A 15589-nucleotide genomic window follows, 5' to 3' on the forward strand; every position below is an offset into this window, starting at 1 on the left:
TAAGCATTATATTGTACATATTAAAACATTTTACATAATATATACAAAATTTGGTACAAGCCTGCAAATAATTGAATATAATTTATATACACCACTCTTATTTTAAATCTTAATATTAAACTTTTAAAAATTACAAATATTATAACAAAAGGTACAGATCCGTTGTTTGCATTTGTCGGTTCGAAGACGCATAACCTATTAATAAAAAGTGATTGGTGGCGTATGGTCACCACAGCGTGGAAAACCAGGTGGTATGGGCGGTAAGTCTGATTGTGTGCCGATATGTAAAATTAGGTTCATGCCAATTGCTATATGAAAGAGAAAGTGACAATGAAAAAGCCAATATCCTGGATTTTCAGCCTTGAAACGTAAAACCGCATAACCATTATTTGGTACTGCTATTGTATCCTTAAGTGAGGGCTTTGAAAAGTCACGTTTCAACATACCCATACGATCTAAGTCCAGAGCATGTTTTAAATTAATTTTCTTAATAGCTTTGTCCGGCGAACGTCCCAAACCCATTACGTAGAATGCTGTGCCATGTAAATGAAAGGGATGACTTAGATTAATTTGTTGTACTTCATCAACAAGCACTACTTCAACCACCGCGCCTAATGGTATGTCCACTTTGTGGGTGCACTGACAATTTGGTGCACATTCCGGTGGTCGATTATCGCCATTGCAGAATTGTTCTGGTGGTATGTCCTCAATTTGTGAAAGCATTGGTGAAGGTGGCGATATGTATGATATTTCATCGATCAGCGATATTAAATGATCACCCGTGGGTGCAACTGTAATTGTTAATGGTTAGTCGCAAAAATTTTCTAAGATATTCAAAAAAAAAAAAAATTGTTGCGTCGATCAGTGATCATAAATAGAAATATTTCATATTCTATTTAGGAAATGAGATTAATTTATGACCTTAAATACAGAAGTAATTAAGTTTATCCTATTTTGTTACTACTTACACATATTTTGATATGATTTATCGTTTTTATTAATTATCAGTACCTTAATGTGAGAGAATTATTATCTTGCTGAATAAAAGGTAATTCAATCTACAGTTGAATCTGTATGGCCAAATATTAAATACATTTTTTGGATTAAAAAGAGCCAAATTTCAATAAATTAATTAAAATTTTTAGTGTTGTCTTTCTATTCGAACCCTTCTGACTTATAAATATTTTAGGTTGTTTTTCTAATACTGGTATATTAGATTAATTACCTATTGCCAAAAAAGCATATATGAAAAACAAAGGAAAAAAATATATCGATTAATCTGACATATGAAGAAATTTAATTCATTTTTTCTATATCTATTTTTTGAGTTAATAGTTTTTTTTCCAAGTTTGGATGTTTCCATTGCTTGCCACTTATTTCTGTAAATCAAATAAGAGCAAGTTTTCGGTTTTGTTCGAGGTTCAAGTTAATTGTTAATAGATCACTGATCGCTATATCGATTTTTTGTGATCCACATTTTTTAATATTAATTTTGTTATTACTTTAATGTTAAAATTAAAATGAAGAGTTATACAAACCTAAGAAGGTATTATAAGTGTTTGGTAGGAATAGGTGCTTTGGATCGTAGACAAAAAATCTAAATGGCAAAAATATTTTTACGTCCGGCCGATCCACGAGCACACTCTTATCGATATGTTTGGCATTCTTGAGGTTCGAAACACAGACTGCGTCGGCGCGCTTGACATTACAAATGGCATCCAATGGATTAAGTATCTGTGAAAAATCGAGAAGAAAAATCGGGCAGCAAATTTTAATATAATATTATTAAATTCAAGTATAAGTTGGTAAATATAAAATTATTATATTATATACAAGATATATGGTTTATGTGTGAGGTTTTTAAGTAACTTATTTTTACTTATTTATGAACTGAGTTGTGGTGCGGGTGGATTATGCTAGTCATTAATTAAAGTACACAAAGAGGGATTGATTGAAAAAGATATTATTTTCTGTATATTTTATTTATATTATTTTATTTATATATAAGGCTATAAAAAATATTTTTACATTTATTTTAGCATACATACAAAAGAATGCGTTTAATGAATTAGGTATAGTTCCACTCAACGCATTTCAATAAAAAAATTAATAAAATTTATAGGAAAGTGTATAAAAGTTATTTAATAAAAAATTTTAAGGATTGTTTGAGGTGTTCAACTCTCTATTGATAGCAAAATAAAAATATAAAAATTATTTACAAAATACATACAATATTTTTAAAAGATTTCGAGAAGTAAGATTAAGATAAAAACGATTGCGGAGGAAAGTTCAGTTAGTTTCATACAAATTTAGTTGAATTTTACATATTCAAAATTTTTTATAACTTATGTGGGTAAATTACTATAATTAAACATATCAAATGTAAAATAAAAACATAATAACATAAAAGCATAAAACAATAATGATTCAAATGATACAAAATAAAAATTAAATACTTAATTAATTTACAATAAACATAAACAAAAGAAAGTAAAAAAAAACGAGAACTGAATAAGAAATAAAGAATAAAAAATAAAATTAACAAATTAACAAATTAAAAAAAAAATTATTAAGCACACACCAAAGAAAAATGTTTGTAAATTTTGATATTTTCAGAAACGCGTCCTCTGCGTTTTCGAGTGAAAGACGAAATTTACAAAAATATTTCTTTCAGTGTATTTATGACTGTTGCGCATAAAATTGCTGATCCCTTCAAGAAAAAACGTTGCGAGAAGCGCTAAAAGACTTCGATTTTGCTTGAAGCAAATCTCTCCTCTTCTCTTCGCTTCAAGCTGCGCTCCACAGTAGAAGAAACAATTTTATTAAAAGCGCTAATTTATAAAAACTATTTTAATATTTAATTATTTTAATATTTAAATTTGTGCTTTGCCAGTCACGTCCTTTGCTGCTGTTACAGACGTTGTGTTTTGTGGTGTTTTAAGGCATAAATTTACAAAAGAGAAACGCTGCATCGAGTTCTGTACAAAGCGTTTAAATTTTTTAGTTTCTCAAAGATTTCCTCGTCTATTTTAGTATTTTTGCTTAAAATTTAAAAAATTTTGGAATTCAAACACCTAAAGTTTAGTTAATGGGTATCGGAGGCGTATGGTCACCACACGTTGGGAAACCTGGTGGAACTGGCGGCAAATCTGCTTGTGTGCCAACTTGCAGTATAAGATTCATGCCGATAACTATGTGGAACAGGAAGTGACAATGGAACAACCAGAAACCTACAATGAAAGAAATAAAGAAGTGCTGTGTATGTAGTCAAATTTTATTGAACTTACCGGGGTTATTAGCTCTAAACCTTAACACAATGTAACCATTATTCGGTACTGCTAATGTATCTTTCGATGGTGGCAAATTGTATTCACGATGCAAGAGACCACGACGATCCAAATCTAATGCATGCTTAAGATTGATTTTTTTGACATTTGTGTCTGGAGAGCGACCAATACCTATAACACTGTAGCTGTAGCCGTGCAAATGGAATGGATGCGACAAATTTGGTTGTTGTACTGTAAAAAATTAAAAATATATTAATGTTAATTATTTTTTGCCGAAAGTGACGCGTCTTATGACGAAAAGAAACTGTTTAAAAGTTAGAATGGTTCGAATAGAAATGAAAAGACAATAACAATAATTTTTTTTTGAAAAATTTTTAAATTAACTAAAATTTGTGATCTTGCATTTTCATTTCTATTCGAAACCTTCTAGTTGAAAATATATTTAATATTTAAATTTAACAATATTGATTAATATAAGAAATAGAGAAAAATAGATATATGTTATCCTGGTTTATAAATATTACTTGTGTATTTTAATAAAGTTTACAGTCTTAATTTTTTTAATTATAATGTGAAAGGGCTGGCTTCATGCATGATAATGCACAACTACAATTGCCAGTTACAGTAGCTGACAACTCTTACTGTAGTTCACAATTGTATGCCAGAGTAGCCAGCGACTGTAGTTCAATCATATGCCACATAGTAGCCAACGATTGTAGTTCAATCATATGCCACATAGAAGTCAGCGACTGTAGTTCAATTATATGCCACAGTAGCCAGCGACTGTAGTTCAATTGTGAGCCGTATTACATAAACTTCATTTTTGACATTTCCAGCTATTGTAGCCAGTTTTTGTAGTTTTATTGTGCGTTGGACATACACAACAATCGCTGGCTACAGTAGTTAGAAATGTCAGAAATGATTGAGCAAAAGCCATTGGCTACAGTCTTAAAAGTGTTTGGCTTATTGTAGTTAGGGATTTGATCGTAGCCATGGACATTGCTTAATAGTGCGTTGGGTATAAGGCAACAATCGTTGGATACAGTAGTTAAAAATGTCAAAAAAGATTGAGCGAAAATCGCTGGTTACTGTATTCAAAATATTTGGGCTACTGTAGCCCAAATACTGTAGCCCTGTGGACTATTGCTGTTGCTTGGTCGTGCATTGTAGGTAGATTATGTGAATAAATTTAAAATAAATAAAAAATATACACAATGTTAAAGTTATGTACATAATAATTATGTACATAATGCCAAAAAGGCAGAGAACACATTAGCACTAAGCACAAACTCTATGAGCTCCATATAACTACATATATTTATTTATTCAGAAATAATATAAAATATTATTTCGGTCTAACTTTTAAAGAACGTCCACCGCCTCATATTCTCCCATTGGCTACAGTTTACTATGTTCGCGATGAAAACTTAGAAGCGAATAAGTCTAATAGATAACCCAATCATATTTTTTAAAAAACTCCATGGAGAACAAACTCCACGGGATCTATATAACTATATAAATTTATTCATAAAATAATATGATATGTTATTCCGTCGGATTTTTAAGGAAAGTCCAACGCTCCATATATTCCCCATTGACTACGGTTCTTCATGTTCCCTATGAAAGCTTAGACTCTAATGAGTTTGGTAGATAATCTAAACACATTTTTTAAAAGCTCAACATTCTTCATTCTGAGCCCTCGTTTTTGGGTTTCAGTTTCAGAGGACAAACTCTATGGATTCCATGTAACTAAATTTAACAGTTCCATTAATATTTACGTTTAAAATGAAATATTCATTATCAAATCTTTTTTAAATATAGGATTATGGGTCATATTTAAACTATAAAATATTATTTCTGATGCATCGTTGGAAAGGGAATGGCTATAGCTCGTTTTTTTAAGGGTGTCATGCACCATTAGTATCAAAATAAGTCCAATTGAAAGGGTTGTTTGAGTAGTATTCTTAAGTATGTTAAAGTCATTTAAAAGGGAATAAAAGGCTATTGCTCGTTTTTTTAAGCGGGTTATGGCTCTACCGCTTGCGAAACTAAATAGTTCCGTTTCATATAGTTTATAGTAATATTTACGTTTAAAATGAGATTTTCATTAGCAAATATTATTTAAATAGAGGATTACGGCATGGTTAACCCATGTCAGTAGTTAATCTATAAAATAATCTATTAATATATGGAAAGAGGAAATGTTTCACAAATTGCTTAATTACTAAAGAAACACTAAATTTGTTTATTAAAGAGATTAAAAATTGAAGTAAATCGTGAAAATGCAAATAGATGCGATTTACAAAACTTCCAACCTCCAATAAAAAAATACTCCAAATGAATAAGTTTGTTTTGGTTCGTTTGGTGCCTGGGGCCCATTTACCGATCGAATTCGACGATTAAAAATAAAATTTAAAGCAAAATAAATTTTACAAGTACGTTGAGGGCAAATATTGTACCAAACCCAGTTGCAGATACGAAAACTCTACAAATGAGCATAAAACGAATTTGAATTTGTTTAAATCGGTATTAAATTATAATTTGCGATTGTTGTTGTTGTTGTTGCTGTTTTCATAGTCTATTTTGTTAAAGAGTGTAAATATTAAAATTATGCGCTAAAATGAAAAGGTTTTCAGTTCGATAATTATCTGAAGGCGTTTTTATAGTACAAAATTGTGGATTTTACTTTTCGCTTAGGTTGGGCACAATTCGAACTGAGGCTAGCGCTGAAGTTGAGGTGGACGTTGGCGTGATTTTTAATGTGATTCACAATTTTTGAACAGTTTTGCATTAACTTTAGTTTCTCAATTGAACATTTCAATAAACAGAATTGATATTTTAGTGCAAAAATTTTGATTTTAATTTGTTACGAGCTGTTCGAGTGTAAGTGCAAGTGCTTAACTTGACCAAGCCTTCAAAAAGATTTCAAGAGCATCAAAACAAGTCCAATTGAAAGGGTTGCTCGAGTGGTATTCTTAAGTATGTTAAAGTCATTTGAAATGGATTAATGCATAAGCTGAGATTTAATTTAATTAAGTTTTTAATTTGTTACGGTTTTCACTTTGAATCACATGAGCTCATGTGCACAAGGCAATCATAATTACGATCGTATATATAGTGAAACTGAGGTGTCACTAACTAACTGGGGAGATATGCAATATTATATATAACTGTGTTTTGTGAGAAATAATTTGAAATAGTTAATTAAGTTTAAGATTATATTGTATATATATGCTAATGATGTTTACCTTCATCGATTAATATCACTTCGACGACTGCATTTAATGGAATGTCAATTTTGTGTGTACACATGCAATTGGCGCCGCAATTAGCTGGACGATTATCACCGTTGCAGAATTGGTCAGGATTGATGTCATCATACTGTGATAATAATGGCGCAGGTGCTGATAAGTATGAGATTTCATCGATAAGCGATATAACGTGATCACCGGTGGGTGCAACTATTGGAAGATAGATTTTTGTTATTAAAATATGTAACGTGAATAAAAGTATTTACTTACCTAAGAAACGATTGTAGGTGTTTGGCTGGAACAGTTCTTCGGGTCGATAAACAAAGAAGCGGAATGGTAAGAAGATTTTCACATCAGGTTTCTCTGCCAAAATACCACGATCGATTTCTTGTGCGTTTTTCAATTGACTGACGCAGATTGCGTCGTTGCGATCGCGATTACATTGTGCGTCCAGAGGATTCATGACCTTAGTTTTTTTTTTTTTCAATTTCAATTAAGTGTTCAACAATTTGGAATTTAAATTTTGAATTTACAGAACGTTCAAGTAAAATTTATATTTACAAGATGGATTTAAAAACCATTTTTAAATTAACGTGTGCACATTTTGTTTAGCATTGTTTGGAACCAGTTTTGATTGGTGTTGTTTAGTATTGGATTGATTTGGATTTCAAAATATTTATAAGGAAGCATTTTGGTTGTTTTTGATTTTAAGTGTTGTGGTTGATTTGCAATATTTTTTTTTTTTGGATTGGAATACATATTTTTGTAGGCAAGAAAAAAAGAAAAGAAAAAGAATTTGTTGTAGTTGGTTCATATAATTTTAAGTTTTAACATTTAAGAGTAACTATATACATATATACATATTTCAGCAATTACTTTACATAGTATATTTTACACAAATACTAACTAAAACTCTATACCCTTTCGAAGTCATATTGTGAAAAGGGACAAAGAATTTGTATTTACAACTTAAGACGGAAATATTTTAGTGTATTATACATTTAAGTTAATAAATCTGAAAAAATAATTATAAATAATAAATGAAAATTTAAAATTATTATAGTTTTTTCTTTGTTTTATCTTCAACAAACCACAAACTCACGATTTCGTTAGATCGCTTAAGCACTTCTGATTTTGGCATACACTGAACATACCCATTCGTACCCTATGGTATTCTATAGATGCTTTCGTTATGCTCATTTTATTATTATTATTATTATTCACTATATTTGTACTCGTTTAACTTCTTAATATGCTAATTTGATTACCAATTGTACATCGTATAAAACTAATAATGAATGTAAGTTGTTATTTTTTTTATATTATAAACTGCAATCGAAATTACTGTGTATCTTGAGTGTGAATTCGATTTCCGTAGTAAATAAATTATTTTGTTCGATTTGTTAGTAACATAGACACGCCTATTTTATTTAATATCAATAGCTGGAGTTTTGTTGTTTAACAAAAAAATAAATACTATTGTTTACAAAACTAAACACCATAAAAATTGTAAAGCAAAATAATATGGTAAATAACCTTTAACTGATTTAATTTTTTTTTTATACATTTAAGTTAAATCGAAAAACTAATTAAATTTAATCCACACAAATCTTAGCTTGTAAATCCTAACTTTATACCAGATAATGACTCCTAAGAGTCTTAAGTCTACTCCAACATAGTAACGTGCATAAAATGACTTGTAGAATTAGGTACAGTTTTTGTTAGGAAATAATTTGATTAAGTTTTTTGAAATCATCACGATAATGGTGTTGATGTTACATTACATCCACTTAAGGTACATTCAATTACATATATACATTTGTTGTCTTGCAAAGTTCTCAAGTCATTATCCAGTAATAAAGAAAAAAAATTGAGGAAAGAGTAAACTTCTGCAAGAAAAACATATGTGTTGCAGCTAGGTTGGGCAAAAAATGTATGGCGGTTTTTTGATCGTTTGATTTCCATATGGAATTACTTTGTAACAGTTAGTTCCATGTGAGGTGTTGGGTAGGATCGCAAAGCTATAATTTATTACAATGCGTTATACGCTCAAGAAATAATCGCATCGAAAATCTGTTGCTAGAATCTTCAACTAATACAGAGGAAAAGTTTTATGTTTAACATAGCGATTCAAAGCAATACAAATCCCTATAACCCGATAACAGTAGACAAACTTTGGTTGAAAGGTTTTAACACCAATTATTGTGTTTTGATGATATTACATCGTTATATATGATCTACAATATCCTCTTACATGCAGAGGACCGTGAAGATTACATGCTACATAAAGTCCCGCTATAAAGTCCAAAATATACATGAAAAAGGTTTTATTTTGTAGTATTGAATATAGAAGCCTAATCCAAAGGGTTTTTAGCTTCGTTGTTTAACCTGCTTAGTAAACGCTAGTTCCAAAGAGGTAAAGGTACTACTAATCAATTATAAGTTATATCTAAAGCTATAGAAAAATGATAGAAATCAGGCTTAGCTTTCATCTCGTGGTTCTAGTTGTGATAATTATTTGTGATCATTTGTAATTTACTCTCTAAACCCTGTTGCACTCTATTTGAGTTATAGAAAATTCGAGTTATAGAAGTTCGAGTTATGACAGTTTGACTGTATAACATTTATAAAAATATATATAAATATACTAAGACTAATCAAAGAAGTCTGCTAAAAAACAAAATTAATTTTATAAATTTTAAAAATGTCTTGTCTTCGAGGTTTTTATCAGTCGATTTCGTTTACTAATATTATAATTCTAGTGTTTTAAAATTAAGACAAACATATAGATTGCGTATCTAGACATAATAATTTTATTTATCTTAAATACTTGTCTATTCTTCCTAACTTTATAGTGAATAATATATTATATTTATTTTAGTTATGTGTAAGTAAAACCTAACCTTATAGAAGATATATGACGATTCTCCTTTCAATTGTAGTTTATTGTGATTGAAAGTAATAAAGGGTGACGTTGCTGTCATATTTTAATAACTCTGTACTGATTTGTTTTACCGACGTAACACTTAAAAGAACTTAATTAAGTTCTTGCAATTGCCTTCAAAGGCTATTAAGTAACAACTTAATTTCAGTTACACCTTTAAACTATTCTCCTACATTTCTTATGATTCGTACTAGTTGATTTGTATTTATGTATGCATAACTAATTTAAACTGACATGAGAAAAATCGGTACTAGCATGTAAGACAGAAAACATTTAGAAAATCTATGAAAAACAAACTTACCACACCCTGCGGCAAGCCAACGTCATATGTTGGCGGGGCTGACTGTGGTTGGTAGGGTCCGCGCGCATATCTCAAGATACCCAATTGTTGCACACGACGTATACCGCATTCACCTAAACCTCTCAGTTGTATCCAATAAGCACCGACGGGCTGATCGGCATTGATGACAAAGTCATAGCGTTCACCTGCAAATAAAAATCATTGAAAAATCAGTTAAGAACAAGCGTTAAAAGATACTAGACAAGCTGTAGATAAGCTTTTATTAGGAGCACCGATAATTTGTTCTGTAATCGCGCAACAGCTGTGGCATTTCAATTAATTCGCTGCCGTAGCTATTGTTTTCAACACTCTAGCCTCCATGCTCTTGTTCTCATATAAGGCCATAAAGTATTAGTCTTTTTTAAAGACTTAGACGGTTTGGCTTGGCTCAGTTTCTTTCGTAGTTCGAACTACATTATGTGCTAATTTTTATGCTAATTCTTTTTTGTTAATGGAAACAGATTTGTTAGTGGAAAACGGCAGTGAGTAATAAGTAATTGCTCTGCAGTGTTCTCTGAATTTGCTGCCTTAGATATACTTTTGCGATACAAAAGCATAACTGGCTGACAAATTTATGAAGTTCGGTTTCAGACGGAACTATGCAATATTTTTGATTTGCTGAATTTATAATTTGAACTTGACCCAAAGTGTTTGTTGCGATTGGCATTCCAAGAATTTGATAAGGGTGGAGTAACTTAAGTGTAATTGCACTAGATTGAATGCGGTGACTTGTGGTTGGGAATGGAAATTTGAAATAGTGCTAGTGACATATATAATTTCTAGCATGCAATTAAGAAATCCTTTAAATACTTAAGTTTATATTATTATAAATTAACTTATAAAAATTACAAAATGCAGATACTGCAGTTATGCAGATATAAGATACTTTTATGTTTTTGGTTTAATTTTTGCCATGCAAAAACTTACTTTATGAAAACGTAATTATAGTTGAAGTGTCATTACTTTCCCGCTGTCTATACGATCTAGTTTCTTTGAGATTTCCTGCTTAAAATCATATCAAGGAACGCGGATAATGCCTGCAAGTGGTTGGCTTGGTATCATTTCACTCATAAACAATGTTTTTACTTGTCTCAACTGTGAGCAACGGAAATGTTTCTGTCCATTTACGAACGCCCCTTTAAAGCAATCGTTTCTAAGAAACATTTCCAAATCATTTATTGTTCGATGCACTGAAGTGCATTTGGTGCATTTGGTGCATTTGGTGCATTTGGGCATTTAGCATGCGCACATGCAACTGTTCGATTCCAGCAAATCGACAGCCGTTTTGGCTTTAATTGTCTTTGAGTCTTTAGGTTTGCATTGCTCAACGAAACTCTAATTTTCATTTTTTTGTTCCAGTTTCTTGGCTGAACTGGTTCGTTTTGGCTGGATTAGGTTAGGTTTAGTGTGTCACGAAACTGGGTGTTGCATTATTTTAAACTTTTATTGAACATTTTAAGTTGAAATTATATATTCGTGATGTTTTATGTAATTTTAACAATGCGTACTTAACAAACTAACAAAACAATATCATTGTTATGAATTCGGAGTGATATAATAATTATGGAAATTATCTTTTATGTGAGCTTATGTGTTTTGTAATGTTTTCCATAAAAATACCTATTTTGCGTCTTATAATAAAACCAATTTTTATTTAATTTAAAAATAATATAAATGACTCCGACACATGCTCATTCCGCTATAGTAAAGTTTATAGCACTTTCCATTTCTATATAGGTACATATTTTTTTTCCATAGAAAAATGCTTTCCACGAAGCTATGAAATGGTTTGTGGTATTTTCTCATGTAAATACGAAATAATTATGACAAATGCTAACAAAACCTCAATAGTTTTTTTATAATTTATGGAAATGAAAAATTTATTTGGATAAAAACCCCTACCGGTAGTTATTGTGGTATTTGGGTATTAGAAGTGAGCTCGGAAATAATAGAAAGTTTTTATATTTCCTGCGCTCTAATCAAGTCGCACCGTCTGTCAAAAAATCACAATAAATTTCTAGTTTATATCACTAGAAGTGAAAATAGTACATCATATCCTATGAGATTATTTATTACGAGTGATGCAATATTTCAACAGATAAGAAATATTTTAAACAAATATTTAATTGACCCAAACTAAGTAGTTGATTTGCTGGTTTCGTCATATAGTGAGAAAGATCCACGATGCTTCAGTTAAAAAGGGATTATAGTGACAGTTAGAGATAATTTGTGTCTGTGATGAAATGATCAAGTTGAGGTAACACTCACATTCACATGGAGAGAAGTGCCGCGTCTGACTGAAACCCGACAATGGGTTTCCATATACAATCAAGTAAGTATGTAAGTAGTTTACAGAATTCTTCTGATTATTATTGTAAGGAAAAGAGATTAAATGCTTGTGGAAAAGTCTAAAAACTGAGCAAATTTAAACTGAAAGTAGATCTTTAAAATTGTGCTGTTCGGTTTAACGAAGTATTCGGAGAATCCGATTAATCGGATAATGAACGAAGTCTTCGAATTTACAAAAAAAATCCAAGTCCGGAGTCAAAATCCGGAGTCTTCAAATATCCGGATTTACGATTATTATTCGCATTGAAATTATTCGGAAAATTCGTAGGCAAAAGTTAAAGGCAGAGCACCAAATGCAAATGTATGTGCATCACACAAATACACAAATTAATAATAGAATTTGTTGTTGTTTGTACGATTTTACGTGTTTGTAATTTTTGTTTAATTTTATTGGCTCATTATTCGATCCTTATCTTTATTCGATTATTAACTGGACTCCTATTTAAAGTTTGAAGGTAAAGGTATTGTTTTATGCAAAATTTAGTATTTGTCGTATAGGGACTAATTTTTATATGGAATTGTGATAGTTATTAGTTTTATCATAACATTAATTTGAAAACTATAATTATATGGAGAGATAAAATAAATGCTGGCGAAAGTGGAAGATACGATTAAATAAGATGCAGTCTTAAATAGATCTAAATTATCAAAAGGATTTTAAAACTCTATAATTTATTATTGTTTCAGAGAACATATATTTCCTGGTGTTATATTTCATTTCATGACTTAAAAAGACAATAGTTGGTCATTCTTCTTGATTCTTCTTCTTCTTGAGTTAGTGCTATTACGCACTTTTACTCTATAATGGCTGGGGGGCTTATCTCTATCCCACACTAGGTTTTACCTAGGCTCATATTATTGTAAAAAAAAGTTATTGTAAAAAGATTATTTAGATTTTTTTCAGTATAAATAAAAATTAAAGTACTACAGGTTTAAAAAATACTTTAACACTATATCTATCTCTATCTAACACTATTTCTATCATGAAAATTATAAATTATATACGAATATTTTATATATCTGTATAAATGACATACATGCAGATTTATATTGCTCAACCAGTCAGAATAATCAGAGCGATGGAGGGAGAGTGACAGAGAGAAATAGTTATAGAACAAAAGGTCTGAAATAAACTTTTTGTGAAGCAATAAGTTCATGATGAAACAAAACCCTGTCTGTTAAATAAAGGTTAAAAAATGTTTTATTACCTTAGGCAAGTATTCCCATAAGGTATCTTTTTCGGATTGGGTGTACATTAGGACAATTAAACAGAATGTAGTAGGATGTCTTTTCCTCTTCTATATATGGTGATAGAATACCGTCATATTTAATTCGATAAGATGATATCGAAGACCGACGATGTGTCTATGAGAAATTGACCGATATTTTTCGCTTTGTTTTAAAGTAAGGTGCATTTTCAAATACAAAAAGATAAACTGTATACTTAGTTTGACGTATGTCAGAAATGTCGTAACATTAACGACGCATTGTTGTTATCTAACAATTAATTAGAGTTTTAATTGTGGATCAGATATTTTAAAAATAAGTTTTTGGTCCGCAGAGCATCGTGAACCGATTAAAAGTATGGAAAAATAATAAATATCACAGAAAGCTGAGAATATTAAACAGGAAATTTTATTTAACAGATATATTTTCAAGGAAATATTAAAAACTGAGCAGATCGGAACTAAATATAGTCTCTTTATATTAATGCCTAATGGAAAGTTAAAGTTGTGAAATGTAAAAAATTAACCTATGCTGTAGCATTTTAAATATTTTTATCATTTTTTTAAAATAGCAAATAGAGTAAGAAATGTAGTTAAAATAAATATGCAATGCTTGTTGCAAACATTTTCTTGACAATCGTGTGGATTGTGGATAAGAAGTGTCTTAGTGTGCACAAATATGTTTAAACTTAAGCATTTAACATACATTTTAATACGAAAAAAATGCATTAATGTTAAACATTTAAAAATCACTATTGTGTTAATAAATTGCTTTTAAAATGCAATGCATTGTCTTGCCTTAGATCTGCATTACATCCTGCATGCATTTTTACAGCATTAATTGCATTCAATGCAAAAATGCAAGTCAACAAAGAAACACTACAAAAAAGGCAAAAATAAAACCATGAACTGTTGTCGACTTACCAGAGAATGAAATGATCGTGTTTACATTTACGGGCTGCACTGGTTCACCATCTGTAGCAATAACAGTCATTGTGTGACCCTCAATTGTTACTTGAGCCGGACACACTGAAGCGAAGGCGTTGATCATACGGAAACGATAACGACGGCCAGGTGTAATTGTGAAAATTTCCAGTGGTGTATTCGTCATGAAACCAGTATTTGGATCACGGAACTGACCCTTACCGTTGATAAGACAAGATTCAGGATCCTGTCCGGTATTAACAGCCAAACGACCTGGATAACGTTCTGCTGCATCTTCATGCAACCAATCACTGATCAACATTATATGCGTGGTTAAATCAAAGTCGTACAAATGAGAATTTGGATCACGTGAAGGTGGCTGCCGCACTACAATGCTACCATAAATACCATCCAGTTTCTGCAGACCAGTGTGGGAATGATAGAAATGTGTACCGGCATTTCCAGTCCATTGATATCTAGAAATTACAATGAGTACTTAAGCACTTATGTTAAGGTAAAAGTTTAAATTAATTCACCTGAAAGTGTTGCCTTGTTGTATGGGGCATTGTGTTACGAATGGCACGCCGTCATAATACTGTGAACCACGTTGCCAAATTCCATGCCAATGTATAGTGACTTCCATGCCCTCCATATGGTTTTCAACATCGATGACAACCTTGTCATTTTCGCACACTTGTATGCTGGGGCCCGGTATCATGCGATTGATTGTTAATATGCCACGTTCGACACCATCCGCCAACACGCATTGGCAATGACTCCAGACGGTATTCGTGGCATTCGGTGTGCATACCTGACAAGCTCTAAAAGTACAAAAATACAAAAATAAAAATTAAAAATCTAAGCTTATTAAAAACAAAGAAAAAGTTGTTCAGTGTATGACGAGAAAGCAGTATGAGCCACTATATATCATAAAACTATGGAGCCAGTTAATTTTTCTTTATTATGAGTGCTTAACGAAATTGTAAATTAAATTTAAATTAATATTCACTTAGTGTTATTTATATTTGTGTGAACATTGTTTGCACTGCAAATTTCTGCATTCGCTTGAGACTGCAATTCAAAAAGTGCAATTTGCATTTATTGACCATTATTCACGCATTTTATACTCGTGAACAGTTGCAGTTGAAGTTAATAAATTTTCTTAAATAATTACCAAGCACGGCCTACTCCATTTTTACCTTTCAAAGACTGTGGCAAAAACTTGTATTAGAAATATATTTTTAAATCATTCGTGCAAAACGATCCAA

General features: G+C 31.0%; 2 protein-coding genes across 2 annotated transcripts; both read right to left on the bottom strand.

Moving 5' to 3' along the window:
- Window positions 1–102: 102 nt before the first annotated feature.
- Window positions 103–2972, bottom strand: LOC119675063 (laccase-21-like). Its single transcript, XM_038086250.1, has 3 exons — window positions 2955–2972; window positions 1539–1734; window positions 103–791 (listed from the first exon to the last, which is right to left on the bottom strand). Exons 1-3 carry the CDS (start codon window positions 2970–2972, stop codon window positions 199–201), a joined length of 807 nt encoding a protein of 268 aa, XP_037942178.1. The 3' UTR covers window positions 103–198.
- LOC119679984 (laccase-4-like) lies at window positions 2575–15434 on the bottom strand. The gene is made up of 8 exons (XM_038092587.1): window positions 15331–15434; window positions 14858–15142; window positions 14322–14797; window positions 9784–9968; window positions 6809–7004; window positions 6536–6748; window positions 3288–3518; window positions 2575–3230 (listed from the first exon to the last, which is right to left on the bottom strand). The coding sequence occupies exons 1-8, from the start codon at window positions 15417–15419 to the stop codon at window positions 3082–3084; spliced, it is 1824 nt and encodes a 607-aa protein (XP_037948515.1). The 5' UTR covers window positions 15420–15434; the 3' UTR covers window positions 2575–3081.
- Between the last annotated feature and the right edge of the window lie 155 nt (window positions 15435–15589).

Source organism: Teleopsis dalmanni, chromosome 2 (assembly GCF_002237135.1).
Source record: "Teleopsis dalmanni isolate 2A chromosome 2, ASM223713v2, whole genome shotgun sequence".
NCBI lineage: Eukaryota > Metazoa > Arthropoda > Insecta > Diptera > Diopsidae > Teleopsis > Teleopsis dalmanni.

Coding starts and splice junctions, on each gene's coding strand:
- LOC119679984 (XM_038092587.1), bottom strand. CDS start 15,419: ATGCAAATTGCACTTTTTGAATTGCAGTCTCAAGCGAATGCAGAAATT. Junction 7,005..9,783: donor TTGGCTTGCCGCAGGGTGTG/GTAAGTTTGTTT, acceptor AAAAAAACTAAG/GTCATGAATCCTCTGGACGC. Junction 6,749..6,808: donor CACCTACAATCGTTTCTTAG/GTAAGTAAATAC, acceptor ATCTTCCAATAG/TTGCACCCACCGGTGATCAC.
- LOC119675063 (XM_038086250.1), bottom strand. Junction 792..1,538: donor CACTTATAATACCTTCTTAG/GTTTGTATAACT, acceptor TAACAATTACAG/TTGCACCCACGGGTGATCAT.